General features: G+C 42.0%; 1 protein-coding gene across 1 annotated transcript; it reads right to left on the bottom strand.

Moving 5' to 3' along the window:
* Positions 1–6,243: 6,243 nt before the first annotated feature.
* LOC110503397 (olfactory receptor 2AT4) lies at positions 6,244–7,215 on the bottom strand. Its single transcript, XM_021581745.3, has one exon. It carries the CDS (start codon positions 7,213–7,215, stop codon positions 6,244–6,246), a length of 972 nt encoding a protein of 323 aa, XP_021437420.2.
* Positions 7,216–26,263: the final 19,048 nt, after the last annotated feature.

Genomic DNA, 26,263 nt, shown 5'->3' with positions numbered 1-26,263 from the left:
AATTAATATATATTTATGTGAATGGTGGGTAGAGACAAACAATCCTTTATCTGACTTTGTTGTGCTTCCTTCCTAAGTTTGGGTTTTTCTTTTGTTTGCCTCTTAGTGGGAAAATGTAGAACCCTTCCTAAAACCCCACCCCATTTGTTAGTTTCCCCTTCTGTTTGAGCAACATTTTGGGTTTTCTTGCAGGGGAACGTAACACCCCAAAGAGCAAGCAATGCAGATGTAGAAGCACGGTGGCTAGGAAAAACTCCATAGAAAGACAGGAACCTAGGAAGAAATCTAGAGAGGAAACTGTGCTGCTGATCCAATCAGGTGGACTGGGGACAGGGACAACCATACGTTGTCAGGCCAGGTAGTCCTGAGGCATGGTCCTAGGGCTCAAGTTCCTCTGAGAAGGGGGGGGGGGAGAGAGAGAGAGAGATGGGAGAATTAGAAGTATACTTATCACACAGGACACCATATAAGACAGGAGAATAATAATAAAAGTCTACAGACAGGTGGGACCAGGTCCGGCTGGGGATAGGCAGAGGTTGGAGCAACCCAGACAGTCGTTGTTGTGAGGACGTGCTTTGGGCACAGGTGGAACAGGCCGCAACAAAGGATCTCACATCCTCAAACACGTTGGGCCATCAGAATTTCCTCCTCAGGAACTCCAGTGTCTGATTAACCTCTGGGTGCCCAGACAATTTAGAGGAGTGTCCACATTGTAGTACTTGGGAACAGGCTGATCGCAGAACATAAAGTCTATTAGTGGGTCTCCCGCTGGGGTCAGGTTCTCGGGTCTGGGCTTGTCGAACCATGGTCTCAATACTCCATATCACAGGGGCCACAATGCAGGAGCTGAGGATGATGGGATCAGAGAACCCTCTCCTCGTTAGAGACATCGTGTTGGCGGGACAGGGCATCTGATTTCTGATTCTTGGATCCCGGGCGATAGGCTAGTGTGAAAACGAACCTGTTAAAAAATAGAGCCCACCTAGCATGGCGAGCGTTTAAGCTCTTGGCTTCTCGAATGGAGACCAAGTTCTTATGGGTCCGTCCAGATCACGAAAGGATGAGGTGCCCCCTCCAACCACTGTCTCCACCCCTCAAGGTACCACTTAACTGCCAAGAGCTCTTGGTTGCCTATACCATAGTTGCGTTCTGCTTGCATGAACTGCTTGGAGAGATATTCACATGGGTGCAGTTTCTTGTCCTCCTCGTTCTGCTGTGAAAGGACCGCCCCTGCTCCGGTGTCCGAGGCATCTACCTCTACCACAAAGGGACTAGTAGGATCAGGATGAACGAGGATGGGTCCAGAGGTGAAACGTCCCCTGAGCTCTTGGGGGAGGTAGAACAGTCTAGCTGCTAGCTGCTTCTCAGCGGAGACTGGGTGGTTGAAGGTGGTGGTTGAAGACTCTACGCAGCTCAGCAGTGAAGGATAATATAGAGTTGCAGGACGCTGTTCCAACACCGCCGTTGCCCACCCCAGGACCTTGCCCGAGAGTAGAGAGATGATGTATGCAATCATGGCCCGATTGGTGTGGAACGAGGAGGACTGTAGCTCAAACACCAGAGAGCACTGAGTGAGGAACCCCTTGCCTCCTCCCGTGTGGCTGCCACAACGTTCGAGGGCTGGGATCTTGGGTTACCGTTTCAGGTTCCCTGGGGGAACTAAGGCAATGTCTTTTGCACTTGGTGATGAGACTTGGGCATTGGCTCCTCCTGAGTTAGGGTTTGGCCGTGGTTGAAGGGAATCGGTAAGTGCCCGGAGGGTCTCTAATATTTGGCAAGTTGTCCTTGCTGCCGCCCCAGCAGTGCTCCTTCTTGGGTTATAGCATTCTGGATCTGGCTGATCTCTGATGCGTCCATGTTGAGGCAGAAGTTTTCTGTGACGTGGTGAGGTTGGACAGAGTAGAGACCAGATGAGGAATCAGTGTTTAAGGATAAACATAATACTTTACTGAGAAATGTTAGCTGCAGGATCACAGTACACTCGAAAACTCACTCAGGAAACGAACACACGGTAAACAGTTCAAGCTTCTGCAAAGAACAACAGAAAACACACCTCTCTTAACAGGAAAATCATAATGATTAAATTGGACACATCTGAGTGTCATTACCGTCTCTAGGACTGTCTCTGCCACCCTCTGGTGACAGGTGGAACCATGACACCTTGTGAAGGTTAACACGCTTGAATGACTTACTCACATTGGCCACAGAGATTGGGATGACACAGTCCTCATGAGTGACGGGGGCCCATGTCAGTGGCTGGATCTTGTTTTCTATGAGCGGCGAAGGTGTTTAGTTTGTCCCTTTAAAACCGGGATTGTCTGGAGTCCCTGCCACATGCGTCTCTTGATTGAGCCATTGAATTGCGAGTCCACTTGTCGTTTTGTCTCTTCTATTGCCTTACGGAGGTCAAAGCTGGTCTGTTTGTACAAGTTCATGACCTTGCCGTGACCTTGCTGTCATTAAATGCGGTGGTTTGCCCTTTCAGTTTTGTGTGAAATCTGCCATCTATCCACTGTTTTTGGTTTGGATAAGATCTAATCTAATCAATAAACATCTTCTTTGCACTTCCTAATCAGCCCAGTCACTGAGTTAGTATACACGTCGATACTCTTCCCAGAGGCGACCCGGAACATTTACCTGTCTGCGTGATCAAAACAGTCTTGAAGAATAGATTCCGATTGGTCACACCAATGTTGAACACTCCTTACCACATGAGTTTCCTGTTTAAGTTTCTTCCTATAGGCGGAGAGGTGCAGGATGGAGGCGTGATCTGATTTCCCGAAATTAGGTTCTTGTAGCCGTCCCCAAAGGGAGAGGAGCAATAGTCAAGCGTGTTCTCTCAGGCTTTAGCACAGGAGATGTTTTTGCACCAAGTCCGGTGTAGTTCCTTTAGCACTGTTGTGGTGTCGTCTTGGGGGGGAATATACACGGCAGTGACAATAATCAAGAAAATTCTCTCTGGAGGTAATGCAGTCGACATTTGCTAAGGTATTCTAGAGAACAAAATGATTTGAGTTCTTGTACGTTACCACAACCACACCGTGAGTTGTTAATCATGGGACATACCCATCCACATCTGTTTTTCCCGGAGAGTTATTTCTTCCTGTTATCGCACAGAACGGAGAACCCCGCTGGCTATATGGATGGGGACAATATATCTGGAGAGAGCCATGCTTCCATAAAACAGAATATGTTACAGTCCCTTATGTCTCTATGAAAGAAGATCCTCTACCATATTACCCAAACTTGTCCTTTCTTTGATGGTCCATGAGGGAGTGAACAAGTGCACACTTTGGCAAGGAGCTAGAGGGGGAAATGGAATTGGCCTAATGTTGCGTGCATGTTTTACTTGCAAGGCCATCATTCAATCATAGTGTACATACAACCTTTGCTTCAGATACAATTATGGCACATTATGGCACTGCAACAACAATAAAGAGTAATGTTGATATTGTGCTATTCTGGTATCCTTTTTAGAAATCACCTTATAGCTAGAATCCTTTGTAGAAACAATATCAAAGATACCACCCTGCCTCTGTTTTGGTAAAAAGCTGAGGGATAGGCCTGTAGAAATGTAACCACTTTCAAATTCATAGACATAGCCATGTATGGAAGGAATACTAGATTTCAATCCAATATGAGATAGATATCCACCAGAGATGTGTTCCCATCAAACTCACTTATTGTGGATACAAGTCTGTGCGTGATGAAGTAGTGCATATAAATATAAGGTTTGTGGTTAAATTCCCATGCTCCCAATGAAAAACATAAGTTAAATTAGTTTCCTTCGCATTTTCAACTCTTCTGATGGTTTTGGCACAGAAGCTGTTGCGTTATATACTATAGCAAATGTGCCCACTCTAGTCTTGGCATGTGTGCTGTAGCCAAAAGCCTGCAGATACAGTGTGTATAGGCTACCTACATTCGATTATCATGGATATGAGCGTTATTGTTTTTATGTGTCCAATGGCAGCCAACCATCCATCATCATGTCACAAGAATAAGACCCTTGATATTTATTGGAATGGAACATCAAGATCATCAGGTGCACTTTCACCACCCTGTGAAGTTCATCACAACTTATTTAATCTGTAGTCTAATAAACGGCATGGTTTCCCGAGTCATAGTGGGAGGACCACACAACATATCATCGCGTGACTCCAAGTTTACTTTGATATTATTATATCACTATTTGTACAAAAAGGCGTTTCCACTACAATGTGTTATCTAGTTCATTTTACCAACAAAAAGATCCCACCATATCAAACAAACAAATTGTCTGTCTGTATTTATACAATTGTTGTCGCATATCCTGTTTAATTCAGCCTAGTTGTGACTTTTTTAATGTGTTCAACATTTTAGTTGTAACTATGTTTTAATGCTTACAGTGTTTGCTTACATTTACATTGTTTACAAACGTTGGTGTAAAATAATCTTATTTTGGGTTCTAAATGGGTCAAACAGCTGAACTAAGCTCATTGTAACGGCATTCAGAGGTGGAAGAAGGATCGGACCAAAGCGCAGCGTGGTAAGTGTTCATGATGATTTATTCAAAACGAACTGAACACTGAAATACAAAACAATAAACGATGTGAACAAAACAAAAACCGAAACAGTACCGTGTGGCGACAAACACCCACACGGAAACAAACACCCACACGGAAACAAACACCCACATGGAAACAAACACCCACACGGAAACAAACACCCACACGGAAACAAACACCCACACGGAAACAAACATCCACACGGAAACAAACACTCACACGGAAACAAACACCCACACGGAAACAAACACCCACACGGAAACAAACACCCACACGGAAACAAACACCCACACGGAAACAAACACCCACACGGAAACAAACACCCACACGGAAACAAACACCCACACGGAAACAAACACCCACACGGAAACAAACACCCACACGGAAACAAACACCCACACGGAAACAAACACTCACACGGAAACAAACACCCACCAACCAACAGTGAAACCCAGGCTACCTAAGTATGATTCTCAATCAGAGACAACTAACAACACCTGCCTCTGATTGAGAACCATACTAGGCCGAACACAAAAAACAACATAGAAAAACCAACATAGACTGCCCACCCCAACTCACGCCCTGACCATACTAAAACAAATAATAAAATAACAGAACTATGGTCAGAACGTGACACTCATGAGGAATGTACACTTTACAGTGAGCGCCAAAAGTATTCAACACCCTGAGGAAGGCACAGTGATGCCGAAACGTTGGTAAATACCCATTAAATTGGCACAGTGATGCCGAAACGTTGGTAAATACCCATTAAATTGCTGGGAGTTTATACATGGAGTGTGCGACTTTCTTTATTTTGATAGTTTATAGTTTATTCGCCATTAGTCGGCACTTCCACACAAACACATTTTTCTGGGTGTTCTCCAGCTCATGTTGTTTAATCCACGTTACAGTGAGCCCCAAATTTATTCGGAGAGTGACAATTTTGTTGTTGTTTTGGCTCTTAACTCCAACACTTTTGTATTTGAAACAATACAATGACTATGAGGTTAAAGTGCAGACTGTCAGCTTTAACTTGAGGGTATTTTCATCCATATGAGGGGAACCGTTTAGAAATGAAAGCACTTGTTGTACATAGTCCCCCCATTCAAGGGGACCAAAACTATTGGGACAAATTCACAAATATGTTTATTCAAGTCGTCAAAAGTTTTAGTATTTGGTCTAATATTCATTCCTAGCATGCAATGACTACATCATGCGTGTGAATCTACAAACTTGTTGGATGCATTTGCTGTTTGTTTTGGTTGTGTTTCTGCTTGTTTTGTGCCCAATAACAGGGGAGGTTAGTATTTTTGGTGGGTATGATATTTGTGTATCTGTAACACTTTCACTCGTCATTATTCAACACTCACTCAGGACTATCCGTAACCATGGTAGCATCCACATTAACGGAGACGTGTTTAGAATGTATTATTCATTTACACGTCCCAAAACATCTACCAACAGCAGATTGTAGCTTTATAAATGATATTGGCATTGTTTAGTGACGTTAACTGATGTGTTAACCAACTTTCAGTTCAGAGTCAACAATGCTAAATAAAAATACAGAGAAATACATTTTTGTTTTACAACATTTTGTTTTTATAAAGAATGCTCAATAATTAAGCATATGTACACCATAAGGAATTGGATGAATTCAAACAATTGCAAAACAATTTGAGTAGTTGTGTTCCATAAATCAAGACACAGCAGGGACACTCTCCTTCTGTGGATCAGTTGATTTTTTGAATCTTTTCATCAAGCTCTGTTTTATATATTTGGTTTTGAAACTGTAAATCAGTGGATTGATCATGGGAGGGAGCAGGCTATACAACATGATAATAACAATACGTAAATCAGCGCTGAATCTAATGCCGATATTACTGGACAGATAAATAAAACACCTGGGGAGATAATACAGGGCAATGATGATCAGCTGACCACTGCAGGTAGAAAGGGTTTTGAGGCGGCCTTGGGGGCTCGCAATCTGAACAACTGCCACAATAATAGAGCAATATGAGAATATAATAAAGACTAGAGGTCCCAGTAAAGCCACCATTGCTACAACAAAAGCAGGAAAACTATAAGGAACCCTATCAGTGCATGCAAGCGTTGTTATAGCGATATGATCACAGTAGCACTGCATGATTTTGTTTGAGTCACAGTAAGGAAGAGGATAGGCCCTAATTACCATCATCAATGGGCCGGCTTTCGCAACAATCCAAGCAGTGGTACTGAGAATATGAATGGTGGAGTTTTTGATAATCATTGGATATCTGAGCGGAAAACAGATTGAAACATATCGGTCTAAAGCCATTATAAATAGAATATATGAATTTACAGTTCCAAAATAGTGCACTAAGTACATCTGGACAAAACAACCTGTGAATGAAATGGCCCCTGCTTGAAACCAATACCTGGCAATAATCTTTGGTAATGTAGTGGTGCTAAAGAGAATATCAGAAACAACCAGATGTAAAATAACAAAATACATGGGTTTGTGGAGATCCCGGTCTGTTGCAAACAATACAAGAACAACAACATTTCCTACTGCAGTGCAAAAATACACCAAGAATAACACAGTTGAGGCAAGACCGTAGAACTCTGGCTGAAGTCCAGGGAACCCAACGATGACAAACTCTGTCACAAAGCTATGATTCCCAGCTGACATGATGATGGTCTCTTAGACAACCTGCGGAAATAAAGGATTCATTAATTATTAAATCCCCATTTTCACAAACTTCAAAGTGTTTCCTTTCAAATGGTATCAAGAATATGCATATCCTTGCTTCAGGTCCTGAGCCACATGCAGTTAGATTTGGGTATGTCATTTTAGAGGAAATTTAAAAAAAGGGTCCGATCCTTAATTAGCATCTTATTGACATTACAAGTGATATAAAATTATTGATCACATTACATTTCCCACTACATATGACTATCAAGATATTAGGCCTTGTAAAGAATATTACAAAAGTAATGAATTTTGCATAATAATTTTTTCAATACTTTCGACTGCATTGCCCAATTTGTGGCATGTCAATACAAAAGCTGCACCTCACAATAAGCCCTTCAATAAGCCTTTCGTCTAAAGATTAGAGAACATATTCCATCTCGTTCATATATTCAGAAAACACATTAAGAAGATACATAACGTTTGCTATCAAGACATGCCATGTAACTCCAGATCTGCATAGTAGTAAATCAGGGCTTACCCAAGTCTGATGTCTGACACGGACACTTGCCGTGTCCAATTTATAACAACTGTTGACACCCTGTGACATAATTCTGCACCTGACCTTACTCCCTAAGGTCATTTTCCTCAAGGTGTTTCTGAGTGTTTTTCTCTTTTTCTTTGTCTTGTAAACTCAGCAAAAAAATAAACTTTTTCAGGACCCTGTCTTTCGAAGATAATTTGTAAAAATCCAAATAACTCAACAGATCTTCATTGTAAAGGGTTTAAACACTGTGTCCCATGCTTGTTCAATGATCCATAAACAATTAATGAACATACACCTGTGGAACGATCATTAAGACACTAACATCTTACAGACGGTAGACCATTAAGGTCACAGTTATAAAAACTTGGGACACTAAAGAGTCCTTTCTACGGACTCTGAAAAACACCAAAAGAAAGATGCCCAGGGTCCCTGCTCAACACCTGTACCCTGTAACAACACCTGCACAGGATTGGTACATCTGAACATCACACCTGCGGGACAGGTACAGTATGGAAACAACAACTACTTGAGTTAAACCAGGAACGCACAATCACTCCATCAGTGCTCAGACTGTCCGCAATAGGCTGAGAGAGGCTGGACTGAGGGTCTGTTGGCCTGTTGTAAGGCAGGTCCTCACCAGACATCACCGGCAACAACGTCGCCAATGGGCACAAACCCACCGTCGCTGGACCAGACAGGACTGGCAAAAAGTGCTCTTCACTGACGAGTTGCGGTTTTGTCTTACCAGGGGGGATGGTCAGATTCACGTTTATCTTCGAAGGAATGAGCGTTACACTGAGGCCTATACTCTGGAGCGGGATTGATTTAGAGGTGGAGGGTCCATCATGGTCTGGGGCGGTGTGTCACAGCATCATCGGACTGTCATTGCAGGCAATCTCAACGCTGTGCGTTACTGGGAAGACATCCTCCTCCCTCTTGTGTTGACCCTCCAGCATGACAATGCCACCAGCCATACTGCTCGTTCTGTGTGGGATTTCCTGCAAGACAGGAATATCAGTGTTCTGCCATGTCCAGCGAAGAGCCGGGATCTCAATCCCAATGAGCACGTCTGGGACCTGTTGGATCGGAGGGTGAGGGCTAGGGCCATTCCCTTCCAGAAATGTCCGGGAACTTGCAGGTGCCTTGGTGGAAGAGTGGGGTAACATCTGACAGCAAGAACTGGCAAATCTGGTGCAGTCCATGAGGAGGAGATGCACTGCAGTACTAAATGCAGCTGGTGGCCACACCAGGTACTGACTGTATCTTTTGATTTTGACCCCCTCTTTATTCAGGGACACATTATTCAATTTCTGTTAGACACATGTCTGTGGAACTTGTTCAGTTTATGTCTCAGGTTGTTGAATCTTATGTTCATACAAATATTTAACATGTTAAGTTGTTTAAAATAAATGCAGTTGACAGTGAGAGAATGTTTCTTTTTTTGGTGAGTTTATTATTTAAATCATGATGTAATGATGCAAAATATCTACACAAACACAGACTATTCAAAGACACATTTTTATTCCATCATACTTATCAATTTAAAAAGCAAGGCAGTTACGTACACATATATGGTTACCTATCTTAATAAATAAAAACATATTCTTTTTTTTTTGTTGCTTTCTTAACCCATTTGTTCCCAGACATGCCACGATGGAAATCATATGCCATTAGTAACCCTAACATGTAATCCATATAGTTTATAGTTTTAAGTTCCTCGGCGTACACATCACAGACAAACTGAAATGGTCCACCCACACAGACAGTGCGGTGAAGAAGGCACCTCTTCTACCTCAGGAGGCTGAAGAAATTTGGCTTGTCACCTAAAACTCTGACAAACTTTTACAGATGCACAACTGAGAGCATCCTGTTGGGCTGTATCACCACCTGATACGGCAACTGCACCGCCCACAACCGTAAGGCTCTCCAGAGGGTAGTGAGGTCTGCACAACGCATCACCAGGGGTAAACTACCTGCCCTCCAGGACACCTACAGCACCCGATGTTACAGGAAGGCCAAAAGGATCATCAAGGACAACAACCACCCGAGCCCCTGCCTGTTCACCCCGCTACCATCCAGAAGGCGAGGGCAGTACCGGTGCATCAAAGCTGATACAAGATTCATTATACTGTATCTTATACCATCTATTGCATCTTGCCTGTACCGCTCGGCCATCACTCATCCATATATTTATATGTACATGTTCTTATTCCATCCCTTTAGATTTGTATGTATTAGGTAGTTGTTGGGAAATTGTTAGATTGCTTGTTAGATATTACTGCACTGTCAGAACTAGAAGCACAAGCAATTCACTACACTCGCATTAACATCTGCTAACCATGTGTATGTGACCAATAAATTTGATTTGATATTTAAATTAAAAAGTGAAAAAGTATGTTTTATTCAAGTTGCAATTGTGACCGATGGAAACATACAGTGCTCTGCCTATAATAAAATTAAACCCCCATTCCTCAGCCCCAATATCTGTATACCTCAGCCCACTTACCCACACTCATAAACCCAATTACCCCCTCACCCAAGGCCTGTCACCCCCATGTCCTAACCCTAAAACCCATATGCCAATACCCTGTTGATACAGTCAAGTACCAATTCACCCATATCCTAGACCTAAATACCCTATTTGTTACTCATAGACCCCAGTTCCTTTGCCAATACACTTCATCCCTGTTACTTGCCTATCTCAGCCCTTTTACCCACTTAGGCCCGTATTCCCCAAGTCACCAACCATAACCTACATCCAGCTATACGCTACACACCCCAACCCTGTTATTTGTATATATTAGTCCTGTGACCTCTGACCTGTATATGATAATAATTTCATATGTAAACTCATAGTACAGTTTTATAACATGTGCCCAAATCCCTTTTTTATTATCACATATATATATATATATATATATATATATATATATATATATATATATATATATATATATATATATATATATATATATATATATATATATGTGTTAGCTAATCTAAGTTTGTAATTTTAAAAGGCTAATTTATCATTAGAAAACCCTTTTGCAATTACGTTAGCACAGCTCTTGTTTAAGACACGTAGTCTTAAACAAGTGGAAGTGGAAGATGACACTGACCAGACTGGAATTGGATGTCTCTGAATTTATACAATTTCTGACTTTCTTAAAGTGAACCACCTTCTCTCAGCCACTTGAGAAATCGCACGTCATGATTCTCATTAGACAACTACTGCCTATTGGTATCCAAAAACAGTTGTAAAAACTGCACACGAGAACATGCATACATGCTGATTGGCTCAAAGGCCTATAAGGCACATAAAGACTGACATATTTTGAGTGACCAGCCCTGCAGTTTTCATTGGTCTGTAATTGCTTGAATTGGACCCTGTGTCCTTTCATAGGTAAACTGCCATCATTGAGGGCCAAATCCCTAATTTGATAACCCAATCTCTCTCATACTGTAGGTATTGCATTGATGACAATGGTGAATTCCATGCACAGATCTCAAGATAGTCCTGAGGGGATATTCCTTCTTCCTCCACTTTATACAGTCACCACCAAAATTATTGGCACCCTTGTTAAATATGAGCAAAACATGTATACTAACACAGTTGTTCTTTAACAAGTAATAAAACAAATCTGATTGGTGTCAAAATGACTGGCAACCCTAACCATTCTTTTAAATAAAATCAAACAGTCTGTTCTACTGTAAATCACAGTTTGAAGTAACTGTATTTTGGCCTTTCAGGGATTGCTGTTTCACTGAGGTATAAAAACGAGATAAAGCATGTAAAATCCATCTGTCATCCATCACCACTAAGAAAAGCAACAAACTCACAACCAAAAAGAGACAAATGATTGTTGACTTTCATAAATCAGGCAATGGATACAAAAACAACACCTGAAAAAACAAATATATCGCTTAACACTATTAGGGCAACAATTAAGAAGTTTAAGACCACTGGAACAGCGGTAAACTTGCCTGGAAAAGGACCCAAGTGTATCATGTCCTCACGCACAGTGAGGAAGATCGACCGGGAGGCACAGAAGAGTCCAAGTGCCACAGTTGGAGAATAACAGAATTTGGTTGCATCTTCGGGTCACCAAGTCTCCAAATCTTCAATTAGAAGCCACCTCCATGCCAATAGGCTCTTTGGAAGGGTCGCCATCAAAAAGCCTTTACTGACAGCAACCAACACATGTAAATGCCTGGAGTTACAACATTGCCACTTGGATTGGAAGAGTGCTATGGTCAGATTAGATGAAAATAGAGCTCTTTGGCCACACACACCAATGGTGGGTTTGGCCTCGAAAGAAGAATGCATATGCAGAAAAGAACCTTGTACCTACGGTAAAATATTTTGGTGAATCTTTGATGTTATTGGTCTGTTTTGCTTCTACTGATCCTTGGGCCAATGTTAAGGTCAACCGCATCATAATCTCCACCAAGTACCAGGACATTTTAGCCAAAAACCTGGTTGCCTCTGCCAGGAAGCTGAAACTTGGCCGCAGGGGGATCTTACAGCAAGACAATAACCCCAAGCACATATCAAAATCCAGAAATTAATAGTTAATTGTACCACAAATCAACATTTTGCTATATCTCAGTCTCTTGAAACCTGTGGTTTGAATTGAAGAAGGCAGTCCATCACCGTAGATTAAATCAAATTGTATTTGTCACATGCGCCGAATACACAGGTGTAGACCTTACAGTGAAATGCTTACTTACAAGCCCTTAACCAACAATGCAGTTCAAGAAAGAGTTAAGAAAATATTTACAAAATAATCTAAAGTAAAAAAATAATAGAAAGTAACACAATAAAATAACAATAACGAGGCTATATACAGGGGGTACCGGTACCGAGTCATGTGCGTGGGTACAGGTTAGTCAAGGTAATTTGTACATGTAGGTAGGGGTAAAATGACTATACATAAATAATAGACAGAGCGTAGCAGCAGTGCTAAAACAAATGGAGTGGGGGGCATGTCAATGTAAATAGTCTGGGTGGCCATTGATTAATTGTTCAGCAGTTTTATGGCTTGGTGGTAGAAGCTGTTAAGGAGCCTTTTGGTCCTAGACTTGGCGCTCCGGTACTGCTTACCATAAGGTAGCAGAGAGAACAGTTTATGACTTGGGTGACTGGAGTCTTCGACAATTCTTTGGGCCTTCCTCTGACACCGCCTACTATATAGGTCCTGGATGTCAGGAAGCTTGGCCCCAGTGATGTACTGGGCCGTACGCAGTACCCTCTGTAGTGCCTTATGGTCAGATGCCGAGTAGTTGCCATACCAGGCGGTGATGTAACCGTTCAGGATGCTCTCAATGGTGCAGCTGTAGAAACTTTTGAGGATCTGGGGACCATTTAAAAAAAAAAATCAGTCTCCCGAGAGGGACAAAATGTTGATGTGCCCTCTTCACGACTGTCTTGGTATGTTTGGACCATGATAGTTTGTTGGTGGTGTGGACACCAAGGAACCTGAAACTCTCGACCTGCTCCACTACAGCCCCGTCGATGTTAATGGGGGCCTGTTCGGCCCGCCTTTTCAAAGGATGTCAAGGATCTGGAAAGATTCTGTAAGGAGGAAAGGTCACCTCCCAATGTGTTCTTCAATCTCATGAAACATTATAGTAAAAGGCTGAGTACAGAAAGTACGTTTTGCTCATCTTTATCAAGGGTGTCAATCATTTAGGTTGTTAAATGATTATGTCTTTGGCTGCAACCTTTTTAATATTGCATTCCCTTGATCTCGATTCTCTCTCAACCGTTCATACTCTGTGAGTAGGTTTGGACAAGTTGAGGTCATTCATTAGTGTAGTCACCCTTTCACAGACAGTGCTGTGCCAGGGGATCGCTAAGGGTCAATGGGAAAATATATTATGCAATCCCTAAGCCCAGCTTGTCTAATGATATTAGTAAACCACTTATAAATCCCCTAGGAAGAAAAGGAAGCAGCAGCCTGTTAAACGACCCCAGAGGTGTTTCAGTATTAATAAATTAATACAGTAGGTAACATCCCCAGCGACTGTTCTGAGATGTGATGTTCCGAAATGTAAACAGACCAAGACAAGAAAGTGTGTGTGAGCTTTCACATGCAGCGTACATAGCCCATTCATAACCATAATAGCAGCAACTATAATGGTCTACTGTAGAAAAAGACTAACACCATGACTTGGTTACCTTATCTTTCAACATTAAAAGTCAGATAATGGTCAAATAAGGACAGGAGGAAATTCTATTAAAAAGAGAATGTAATTATTATTTTCACTTTATAGTATACAGTATAATGTATAATGTTTTGTTTGCCCAAATCATAGTAATCGGGAATCCCTGCTTGGGCCTGGTAAAAGTGGTTCAAAGTCTATGGTGTGATTGTAATAAAGATACACCTTGAGAAGAAATACACTTCAGCTAAACAAAAAGGGACAAAATGTAGACACAAAATTGCTTAGTTATTATGATATAGTATGTATACAGTATGAATATAATTTGTTGAGAGAAGGTCAAAGACCAATGTTTGCACATGCATAGTGAAATCAGAACAGCAAAACAGGAACACACACACACACACACACACTCCTCACTAATCACACACAAGGGAACATAGTGTATGAGAGAGACACTAATTGGACAGTAATCCTTAAAGACTTCATTTGTTGTATGTTGTTGGAAGACAGGGGTTGCCTCTGAGGATCATATACAGTACAAACAAACTTCTCTGTCTTGCAAGAACATGGCACAACACAGACACATGTACCCTAATACACAATAGCTACTTGTGTTTTATATTCAGTATTTTCGCTTGAAATGTATTTTAGTTTGGATAAATCATCAGAGGAAGTTTTATGGGAATTAGAAACTTAAATGACTACTTTTCAACCAGTAGGCATCATAGGTACCTGACGATCATGAAAGCATTAGCATCGTATGAGTGGTAGACCTACATCTCAGAGTTGTAGGTAAGATGACAGGTTATCCACAATGTGGTCCTTTGTAGCTCCGTTGGTAGGTCATGGCGTTCGTAATGCTAGGGCAGTGGGATAAATTCCCGTGACCAAATGTGACATAAATGCACACATGACAACAAGTTGCTTATTAATGGCTAAATGGCATACAGGTATATTTTATTTTATTTCACATGATCAACCTAGTGTCCACGCAAAAGTCATGAAATGTGACAATGAGTGACAGAGTACTGACTGGATCAACTGTCTGCCCCCAGAATGACTGCATCTGGTCACTCCATTCAGCTACATGCCGAGCAATACAATTAAGCAATAAGGCCTGAGCAGGTGTGGCCAATATACCACAGCTAAGGGATGTTCTTACACACGATGCAATGCAGAGTGCCTGAATACAGCCTTCTGCCATGGTATATTGGCCATATACCCCAAACCCCCAAGGTGCCTTATTGATAGGCAGACTAAATAACTTTTTTGCCCGCTTTGAGGACAATAAAGTGTCCCTGACATGGCCCGCAACAAAAACATGCGGACTCTCCTTCACTGCAGCCGAGGTGAGTAAGACACCCTTGCAAGGCTGCAGGCCCAGACGGCATCCCCAGCCGCGCCCTCAGAGCATGCGCAGACCTGCTGGCTGGTGTGTTTACGGACATATTCAATCAAATCTGATATAAAACTTGCTTTCATGTTTGGGTCAGCCTTCTGTCAGGTGGCCTAACTCTGATGAATGTTATTGGGTCATCTGTCTCTTCAGCTTTCTTTCTAAATCGTCAACACGTCATCAACCTACAGTAGCTCAATTAGCTCTGGAACACCTGAGCAGTGCTACGGTGCTAGCCATTTTGTAGTGTACTTCATGAAGAATAAATAAATTGCACATAAGATTTAGTTTATTCAACCTAGACTATACACATCGATGTTTTACATTTTTCCCGAGAAAACAATTAAATTGCAATATAATTTAGCAAACACTTTTATCTAAAGCGACTTACAGTCGTGTATGTATATGTTTAGTACGGTTAGTGAAAGGATGGAACCCACTATCCAGGCGTTGCAGCGTTCTATGCTGCTCCGACTGAGCTACAGAGGAATGGTGTTATTTGTCTTACAGTAAATGACCAGTTTGATTTTGTTTTTAAACATCACATTGCATCTGTAAAGACATTTAGCACACACACCATCCTGAATGACTGGCTAAGCTGTAACTCCTCCCTGTCTAGGCCTAGTCCCTGCCCCTGGACTGATTCAAGGAGTCAATAGTCAGTTAATACTCCATTATCTCATGTGTAATTGAAATATCAGGACACTATTGGCAGCATTAGTCAGTCTAATGGTTTATTTTGGGATGTGTTGATGCGTGTAGTTTTCAGCGTGATGTCTATTGAGACACATTTAAAAACAAAGCACGACTGTTCTTTCTGACCTGCGAACAACTTAATGGTCATGATTCTAACCCCCATATGACACGCTGGTCATAATTCAGACTTCAATACATTGTGGTGGTCATGATAAAGACATCTTAATCTGGTTGTAATTTGGTTACCTGAAGTCAAATGTCATTTTTTATCAGAAAATATTGTAATTATAATGTTGCAAAAGCTGACTGCAGCACCAATTTTTGTGCCGGGTTTCACACTCACATAGTTGTATATTAGTTATCAATATAAAATGAGTGTTACTCATTGACATTGATTCTCAATCACCCGACCTCATCCCAATTGAGATGGTTTGTGATGAGTTGGACTGCAGAGTGAAGGAAAGGCAGCCAATAAGTGCTCAGCATATGTGGGAACCCCTTTCAAGATGTTTGGAAAAGCACTCTAAGTGATGGTTGAGAGAATGGTTGAGAGAATGCCAAGACTGTGCAAAGCTGTCATCAAGGCAAAGGGTGGCTACTTTGAAGAATCTCAAATAAAAAATATATTTTGATTTGTTTTACAGTTTTTTGGTTACTACATGATTCCATATGTGTTATTTCATAGTTTTGATATTTTCACTATTATTCTAGAATGTAGAAAACAGTCAAAATAAGGAAAAACCTTGGAGTGGGTATGTGTGTCCAAACTTTTGTCTGGTACTGTATGATAATGTTTGATCATGTTTTGATCATGTATGTTTTGGATGTATGATCATGTATGTTTGGGATGTACAATAATATATGATCATGCATGTTTTGGGATGTATAATGTGTGTTTGGTATGCATGATATTGTATGTTTTGAATGTATGACAATGTATGTTTTGGATGTATGATAATGTATGTTTTGGATGTATGATAATGTATGTTTTGGATGTATGATAATGTATGTTTTGGATGTATGATAATGTATGTTTTGAATGTATGACAATGTATGTTTTGGATGTATGATAATGTATGTTTTGGATGTATGATAATGTATGTTTTGGATGTATGATAATGTATGTTTTGGATGTATGATATTGTATGTTTTGGATGTATGGTAATGTATGTTTTGGATGTATGATAATGTATGTTTTGGATGTATGATATTGTATGTTTTGGATGTATGATAATGTATGTTTTGGATGTATGATAATGTATGTTTTGGATGTATGATAATGTATGTTCTGGATGTATGATAATGTATGTTTTGGATGTATGATAATGTATGTTTTGGATGTATGATAATGTATGTTTTGGATGTATGATAATGTATGTTTTGGATGTATGATAATGTATGTTTTGGATGTATGGTAATGTATGTTTTGGATGTATGGTAATGTATGTTTTGGATGTATGGTAATGTATGTTTTGGATGTATGATATTGTTTGTTTTGGATGTATGATAATGTATGTTTTGGATGTATGGTAATGTATGTTTTGGATGTATGATAATGTATGTTTTGGATGTATGATAATGTATGTTTTGGATGTATGATAATGTATGTTTTGGATGTATGGTAATGTATGTTTTTGGATGTATGGTAATGTATGTTTTGGATGTATGATAATGTATGTTTTGGATGTATGATAATGTATGTTTTGGATGTATGATAATGTATGTTTTGGATGTATGGTAATGTATGTTTTGGATGTATGATATTGTGCTGTATGTTTCGCTAAGACTGTTTCTTGACTTTTGAATTCTTGTACATTTCACGGTACACTTTATAATACATTTCATGAATAATCTATTATAAATATTTAGATTATGGTAAATGTTACAAAAGCTTCTAAATAGATTTCAAGGACTTTGTTCAGCTTAAACTACGTACAGCTCCTTTCCAGGCTCCCACCTTCTCGCAAAGTTGATCTCCTCTTACAGAATAGCTGGACTTGTATCCTTAATTCATGAGAAACGATCTTCACAAAATGCCTACACCCTACAGTACCTTACCTATCACAAAGAAGTGAGAATGAGACCAAGACCTTGGGCTCAAATGGCTCATGGTATGGAACAACATTTGTTCTTCATCTAGAAACCTTTCCCATCAGCTGGACTTATTTCACTCCTGACAGTAGACTTAAACTACAGCTTGTAGATAATAATCAACATTACAAATGCTCTTGTTCTGAAACAGGAACCATTCTGCATATTTCTTGGCACTGTTTTCACAGTGGATCTCCTTGGAAACACGTTTTAGGTCAAATTCAAAGTAAGATATTTCCGTTATGTTCTGTTCTTATGCTGTGTCCCAAACCCGGAACTACACTGCTCCTTAATAGTTATGTATATTCACCACAGAATACAAGAACTACACGGCTCCTTAATAGTTATGTATATTCACCATAGAATACAGGAACTACACTGCTCCTTAATAGTTATGTATATTCACCACAGAATACAGGAACTACACTGCTCCTTAATAGTTATGTATATTCACCACAGAATACAAGAACTACACTGCTCCTTAATAGTTATGTATATTCACCACAGAATACAGGAACTACACTGCTCCTTAATAGTTATGTATATTCACCACAGAATATGTTATATAAATATTCATACACATAGCTCATATAAACAAAGACATTCCGTCGTAAGAACACATACACCCAGCCAGAAGACTGACCCCCTCTTCCTTATATAAACACACATCTCATCTCCCTCTAACTGGCCGGTCCCAAGAGCAAAGAACTTTTGCTGTGCACCAATGGGGCCCACTCTGGCTAGAGCAAGGCCCGCCTCCAACCCTCCGACCAGTCAAGAAGACCGAAACGACAAGACTCCACCTACTTTATTCTATGTATAAAAATGTATGTAACCATTGTATAGGCCTCTTTTTCACCTGGCTCCTTGCCGAGTTATGTGAACTAGGTCCGTGCACGTAAAACTGCGGGACAAGATATCTCTGACTCATTAAAACTGTCTTTCGTTACAACTGAAATCCACTCTGTCCAGCGTCCGTGATTTGGTCTCAACTCTCCAGTATTTGAACACTAACAGAATTGGTAGCAGAGGACGGTTGTTCTTGAATTCGATCTATTATAAGTTAGTGTGAGAGGACGAGACTGATCACGGCTAAAAAATCAGACGGAAGAGTGACTTCCCCAGCCATTCATCTTGCCTCAGGAAATCTGATCGGAGCGCTCTATATAAAGGTGAGCAGAGCCCGTTATATCGAAATCTGCATATTGTATTATAGTCTAAACCAAATTTTGATCAGAAAGTACTGGGCGTGAGTATGAATCGGTGCCCAAATTTTTTACATAAGAACCTAAGACATTGATTAAAGATATCTTGTTTTGTCAAAAAAAAAAATATATATATACATATTCTTATTAATGGGCCTATACTCAGTTATTTTAATAGGAATGTGTGAATTGTGATTGACCAATGTGTTAAATTCCTCCAGGGACCCTATTTGTTCTGAAATCTGCATAGAAAACTGTCCTAATTATATATGTATTGGGTTGTGTATAGAGGTGACGTTAAATAGTGGCTGTGTTTTAACACGTAATGGACACAATTATGGATGTTGGAAATTCAATGAGAATTTCATACGAATGAATGAATTATAGATGAACCGAATCTGCAAGTAAGGTCTTGTGGAGGTGTGGTTATAGATGAACCGAATCTGCAAGTAAGGTCTTGTGGAGGTGTGGTTATAGATGAACCGAATCTGCAAGTAAGGTCTTGTGGAGGTGTGGTTATAGATGAACCGAATCTGCAAGTAAGGTCTTGTGGAGGTGTGGTTATAGTTTAATGATAGATGAACCGAATCTGCAAGTAAAAATTTCCTATTTTGATACGTTCTGTACTATCGAATAAGGTCTTGTGGAGGTGTGGTTATAGTTGAATGATAGATGAACCGGATCTGCAAGTAAAATCTCCTGTTGATACATATAACATCGAATAGGTCTTGTGGAGGTGTGGTTGGATTGAATGAATCTGCATGAAAAATGCCCTATTAAAAAAGCTGTGTATTATTTAATAGGTTTTGTAAGAGGTGTAGTCGAGTAGATACAGGATATGTAAGTTTGGCCTTCCACTAGACAGAGATCGGGAATGATGTGGCTATTGCACATCAAACAATAAACATAAGATGAACCAGAGTTGACATTCCATGATTTGGAGATGGGGGAAATTAAATTGAAAGAAACGTTTGTCGCGGAGTAGGTTGGGATACGTAACTGGGCTATTATGCACACGTGCTGGTAGACAAAGCCACCTTAGTATCGAATGGCCGTGCAATTTTGATTGACAGCAGCCGGGCCGAAATACTGATTTTCGTTTTTTTTCCATTCCTGTTGATATTGCCTAAAGTTTAAAATTATTCTGACAATTGCTATAGAATCGCTGGAATTTACTGATATAAGTTCATAAAGGAACTTACTGAATTGTTTCTAGAAAGTATTTAAATAAGCCGCCGAGCTTAATACAGACTTTGTTTTACAGACGCTAAAAGCTACACACTGATTTTGGGGTTTTTCTATTCTATCCATATTTCCTAAATATATAGAATTATTCTGACGATTGCTATAGAATCGCTCGAATTTACTGATATAAGTTCATAAAGGAATTTACTGAATTGTTTACAGAAAGTATTTAAATAATTCACTGAACAACTCTTAGTTGTCTAGAAATTCTATCGATATTTCCTAAAGAGCTAGAATTACTCTGAAAATTGTTATAGAACCGCATATATTCACTGATATATTGTTCCAAAAGGAAATCGCAGAATCATTTATAGAAAATACCTAAACGAATCGCTGAACAAATTCAAATAAAATACCGGTGAAATACACACGTGGCGGGCGTCACATATTGATAACCCCCTTTGTCTCGACCAGGGACAGGCTAAGCATACAACGATAGAAATAAACACCACATAGTAAGGATTGAATATACCTAAATAACGCATTATACACATTATCAGACGAACTAGATAAAATGTCTGCAGCTACCACGCCCAAACTAAAATTCAATGATTATTTAGATCAGAGTATGATTGATAGAGCGGGAGGTAAAAAACAGTATGGGAAAGTGGAGAAAGTGTGGAAAGGATTACGGATAAGATGGACACAAGCAGGTTATTTTAGCGGAGGACCACCTACAGGGGGGAAACTCCAAGATATGCAGACAGAATTAGAGGACGCAGTAGAGCATGCAAAAGCGAGTGAGGCGGAGAGAAACAACATACACAGGTTCAAAAAAGTAGGTACAAGAGAGAGAGAGAGAGCAGAGGGGGAGCTCAAGATAGGTACATGGGCCATACAGGAGAGTAGGAGGGTGCTGCCCAAAAACACACCAGACATGATGGGCGTGGCTATTGTGGCGTCGGGGGATGTTAAAGCTCCGCCTGAGAACTTGCCCACGGCTCCCCCTGTGGCCGTTTCTCCCTCACTATATCCACAATTGACAATGGAGGCAGTTCAGCCCCCGCCATACTCAAAGGGACAAAATCACCGGAGCCCGTCACACAACCCATTCCTGCCCAGGGCACCTCCCACAATACAGGCTCCAGTTCTGAGAATAGACCAAGGGGAGTTAAAAGGGGAAATTACCCTGGGGATAACGGCTGGCCATATGGTATGTGAACAGTTCGAAACTGGGATTCCAGGAGCAGGAGACCTCCCCCAGGAACGGAGGCCGCAATGCTCCTCTGTGAACTCTCTCACCTCTGAAACCAGAGGACACTTACAAACAAGATTAGATTCAAACCACTTCTATCAGACGGATAGGGAGGACTGTCATCAGAACATGGATATCGAAAACGAAGAAGAAATTGACATGGTGCTCACCCCAGCTCCGATGGGAGCTCCAAACGTGACTAAGATGCAGGAGCTGCTGAAATCATCAATAGCTCGAGCTAAGGAACTCAGGGAGCTAATAGCTAACCAAGATAACAACAGAGAGGGAGCCTACCGTGTGGAAAGCATAATGAGAGGAACAGTAACCAAAGTTACCGAATCAATGGGGTCCGAAACACTCCGTCGGTCCTCCAGAATTGCTGATAGAAGAGAGCGAGAGCAGGAGATGGCAGGACAGTACCCCCTGCGACCGACACCAGGTGATGCACACACTGTGGAGTACCAGCCCTGGAAAATGACTGATTTAACAACACTGATGGGACAGATGCCTAGCCTACATGGAGGAGCTTCAGCGTGGCTACTTCAACTGCAGACACTTACGTCAGGCCTGCAACTCTGCCTAGGAGACATGAAAGCACTTCTAGCAAGAGCCACCGACCACGGAACCATGGAGGCCCTCATGACAGCAGCTGACCTTGGATGGCGGGCCCCAACACTGCCCATAGACCACTTCCGTACCAGATTATGGGAAGTTCTACGGAGAGCATACCCTACAGAAAGAAACCATGCCACCTTATCCTCCTTTACAATCAACCCAGGTGAGCAACCTGCAGCATACCTGGACAGGGCTAAGACCACATGGAGATCGGTCCACGAAGAACCATTCGATCACACTGATACCACACTCAGCATGTGGAAGGAAATGGTGGTCAACGGGTGTCCCGGAGAGGTTAAAACCAAACTCAGAGGAACGGTAGGGTTGTTTGCACTTCCTCTGACCCAATTCAACACTCATGTGCACCACCATGTGACCCAGCACAACAAGGAAAGAGGGGGTGCTGAGAGCCAGGTGCAGTCCCTCCAGGTACAACTCCTGAAACTCCAATTGAAGGAAGCACAACAAGGAGAAAAACCTAAGAAACAGATGGTGGCGGAAGAAACGAAGGAGCCGGGAACCAAAACAGACATCTCCCAAATCGTGGCACAGACTGTCTCTCAGATGATCCAACAGCAGGCAGCCCCACCACCCCAATACCCTCCCCCACAGCAGTATATCCTGCAACAACAACACCCAGTATGGGTTCGACGGGGTCCCTACACTGGACAACACAGAGGGGGAAACTACCAGTGTTTTAACTGCGGAATTACCGGTCATTTTGCCAGAGATTGCATGAAACCACTCTCCCCGCAGCAACAGCAATGGAGAGCAAGAGGAAGTGGGGGAAACCCACCTCTGCAACATCAGCTACCAGGACCCACACCCATGCATCAGCAACAGCCAGCATACAACCACCCAGAATCTAGCCACATGCAGCAGGAGCAGCAAGATTACAACCAACCCTCCCACTTCAACACCTGATCACCCAGTAAGAATGATGAGGATGCCACTCCTGCCGATGACCACACTGTCTGAAGCCCAAGAAGTGTACTGGCTAAAATGCCTACCCACAGGGCCTGCCACCCCTCACATCCAGTTTAAGTTCAACCAACTGAAAGCTCAAATCTACACTCTGCACCCATATAAGACTCCCCAAGCTGAGATCCATTGCACACTCAATGCAACAGAAACTGATGACTGCCTCTACACTGCAGACTGGGACGAAGACATGATGCACCTGACCCCACCTATCAGGTGTTGTACCATTGGGTGTGGCCCAGAGGGGGTGGCAGCACCGGTCATCCTACGATCAAGGAACCTCCATGCACCCCTGGCCTGGACGGCTGAAGCATCAACAGCCATAGCACTCCTGAAAACGGATCTATCAGCGGCAGCAGCTCTGACTGCACCTGACTACAAGAACAAGTTCCATTTGGATGTTTCTGGAAGGGAAGGATTCACCTCATCCGTCCTATTCCAGAAACAAGAGGGGGAGAGAAGGGTCTTGATGTACTACTCTTCAAACTTGACCACATTGAGGTAGGACAGTCAACATGCTCCAGATACGTTGCTGCAGTAGCAAAAGCTATTGAAAAAAAAAACAGCTCACCTCGTGATGTCACCCTTCAATCAGCCATCATCCCTCAACCAGCATCGGCCAAATTAGCTGAAATCATCGGATTGACGCAGGTCCTCATCAGAGGAAAAGGAAAGACTGAATATCTATACAGACTCAGCCCATGCCCATGAAGCAGGCCACACTGATGGACCCAGAACTTTTATGAGAAACACATGGCCCCACACACGAAGGCAAACTAAAGACCCTCCAAAAAGGCCTCGCACATCTGGTGGCACCCTCACATAAAAAATATGACTGACTTATTTTATGACGATGATTTATTTTGTGACGAATGCAATGGTTGTGACAGACACAACCCAAAGAAACCATATCAAACACCAATGGGCTCATACGTAACACCTAATGCATGTTTTCAGGATATTAGTATAGACTACACCGACATGGGCCCCGAAAATTTATCTAAAGGCAAACTCTATCTCCTAGTCATAGTAGATAGGTTCTCCAAATGGGTAGAGGCAATAATAACAAAAGGGGAGGATGCTAGGTCAGTCTTTAAGTGGCTACAAACCAAACTAATACCCAGGTATGGCATCCCAAGACAAATCAAATTTGACAAATGGCTCACATTTAACAAACACCTGAGACAGGTGGAAGAAAGATTTGGCATAACCCACAGATTTGGATCTGTGTACAGGCCCCAATCCCAAAATCTGGTGGAACGTCAAACCAAAAGCTAAGATAGCTTTGGGATAATGACTGGTAGAGTCATGCATGGTCCACCAAGGGAGGGAGGTCATATGCCCGCCCTTGATGTACAACAAATTGTAATGTCTAATTATGTGAAAAAACTGACGGTTCTCTCTGCAGCACTCTCTACCCAGGTTCACAAGGTCCAGGAGGGGGAGCTGCCGGGGGACACGACACTACTGAAGGTAAAGGTTGGTGACGGGGTGAGGGTTACAGTCCACAAGAGAAAGTGGCTGGAACCCAGGTGGACTGGACCGTACGAAGTGAAGGAGGTTACTTCACACTCAGTCCAGGTCAAAGGTAAATCAGGCACACCTTGACACCGCCTTACACATTGCACCCCAGCCCCAATTCCTTCTAGAACACTGACTGAAGTCAGAGCTGATTTGAGCGGCCTAAATTCGATTCCAAATGAAGACACTCCTTCCTCAGGTGATGCGGCATCAAACTCCGCCTCCCCTGAGAAGGGAACCTCGCCCAGTTAGAGGGAAATTTCTCCCTCTCTGGGTGAGGCTGGGGATATCTGGTCCCTTATTTGTGATATTCATACTGATATTTGGAGTAACCCTAGGACTTTCACATGGTTAATTGAACAACTATTTCACCCTGCCACATCACATACACCAACCCCTACACATGTCCCTAACTCCTTTCCTGATATCACTCCCTCCAATCACTCCCGTCCCAAACGTAGCACTACACCTACAGACCCACCATGCAAATCAGACAAGGTTAGGAGCACCACCTTATGTATACCCACGATTGCAACCGCCACCTTTCTGCTATAGTTTTCACGTCTAATAGACGTGAAGAGGGGGATTTGTTATATAAATATTCATACACATAGCTCATATAAACAAAGACATTCCGTCGTAAGAACACATACACCCAGCCAGAAGACTGACCCCCTCTTCCTTATATAAACACACATCTCATCTCCCTCTAACTGGCCGGTCCCAAGAGCAAAGAACTTTTGCTGTGCACCAATGGGGCCCACTCTGGCTAGAGCAAGGCCCGCCTCCAACCCTCCGACCAGTCAAGAAGACCGAAACGACAAGACTCCACCTACTTTATTCTATGTATAAAAATGTATGTAACCATTGTATAGGCCTCTTTTTCACCTGGCTCCTTGCCGAGTTATGTGAACTAGGTCCGTGCACGTAAAACTGCGGGACAAGATATCTCTGACTCATTAAAACTGTCTTTCGTTACAACTGAAATCCACTCTGTCCAGCGTCCGTGATTTGGTCTCAACTCTCCAGTATTTGAACACTAACAAATACAAGAACTACACTGCTGTCACGACTTCTACCGAGGGTGACTTCTCTCCCTGTTCGGGCGGCGCTCGGCGCTCGGCGTCGCCGGTCTACTAGCCACTACCGATCCCTTTTTCTTTTTCTGGTTGTTTTGTCTGTGTTCCTTTTCACACCTGGTTTTCAATTGCTTTGATTTCTGTGGGTATATAGGGCAGCTGTTACCTGCCCTAATTCGTGCAGGATTAGACTTGTGTGTATTGCGTTCGATGGTATTTGATGTTTGTTGTTTTTTTCGCATTTACGCACGTGTATGTAAAGTGTCGGAACTGTGTTAGTTCCTCCGTGTGTTTGCACGATTATTCGAG

Source organism: Oncorhynchus mykiss, chromosome 24 (genome assembly GCF_057628025.1).
Source record: "Oncorhynchus mykiss isolate SJ-2025 chromosome 24, ASM5762802v1, whole genome shotgun sequence".
NCBI lineage: Eukaryota > Metazoa > Chordata > Actinopteri > Salmoniformes > Salmonidae > Oncorhynchus > Oncorhynchus mykiss.
This window is presented reverse-complemented; position numbering and strand designations above follow the sequence as displayed.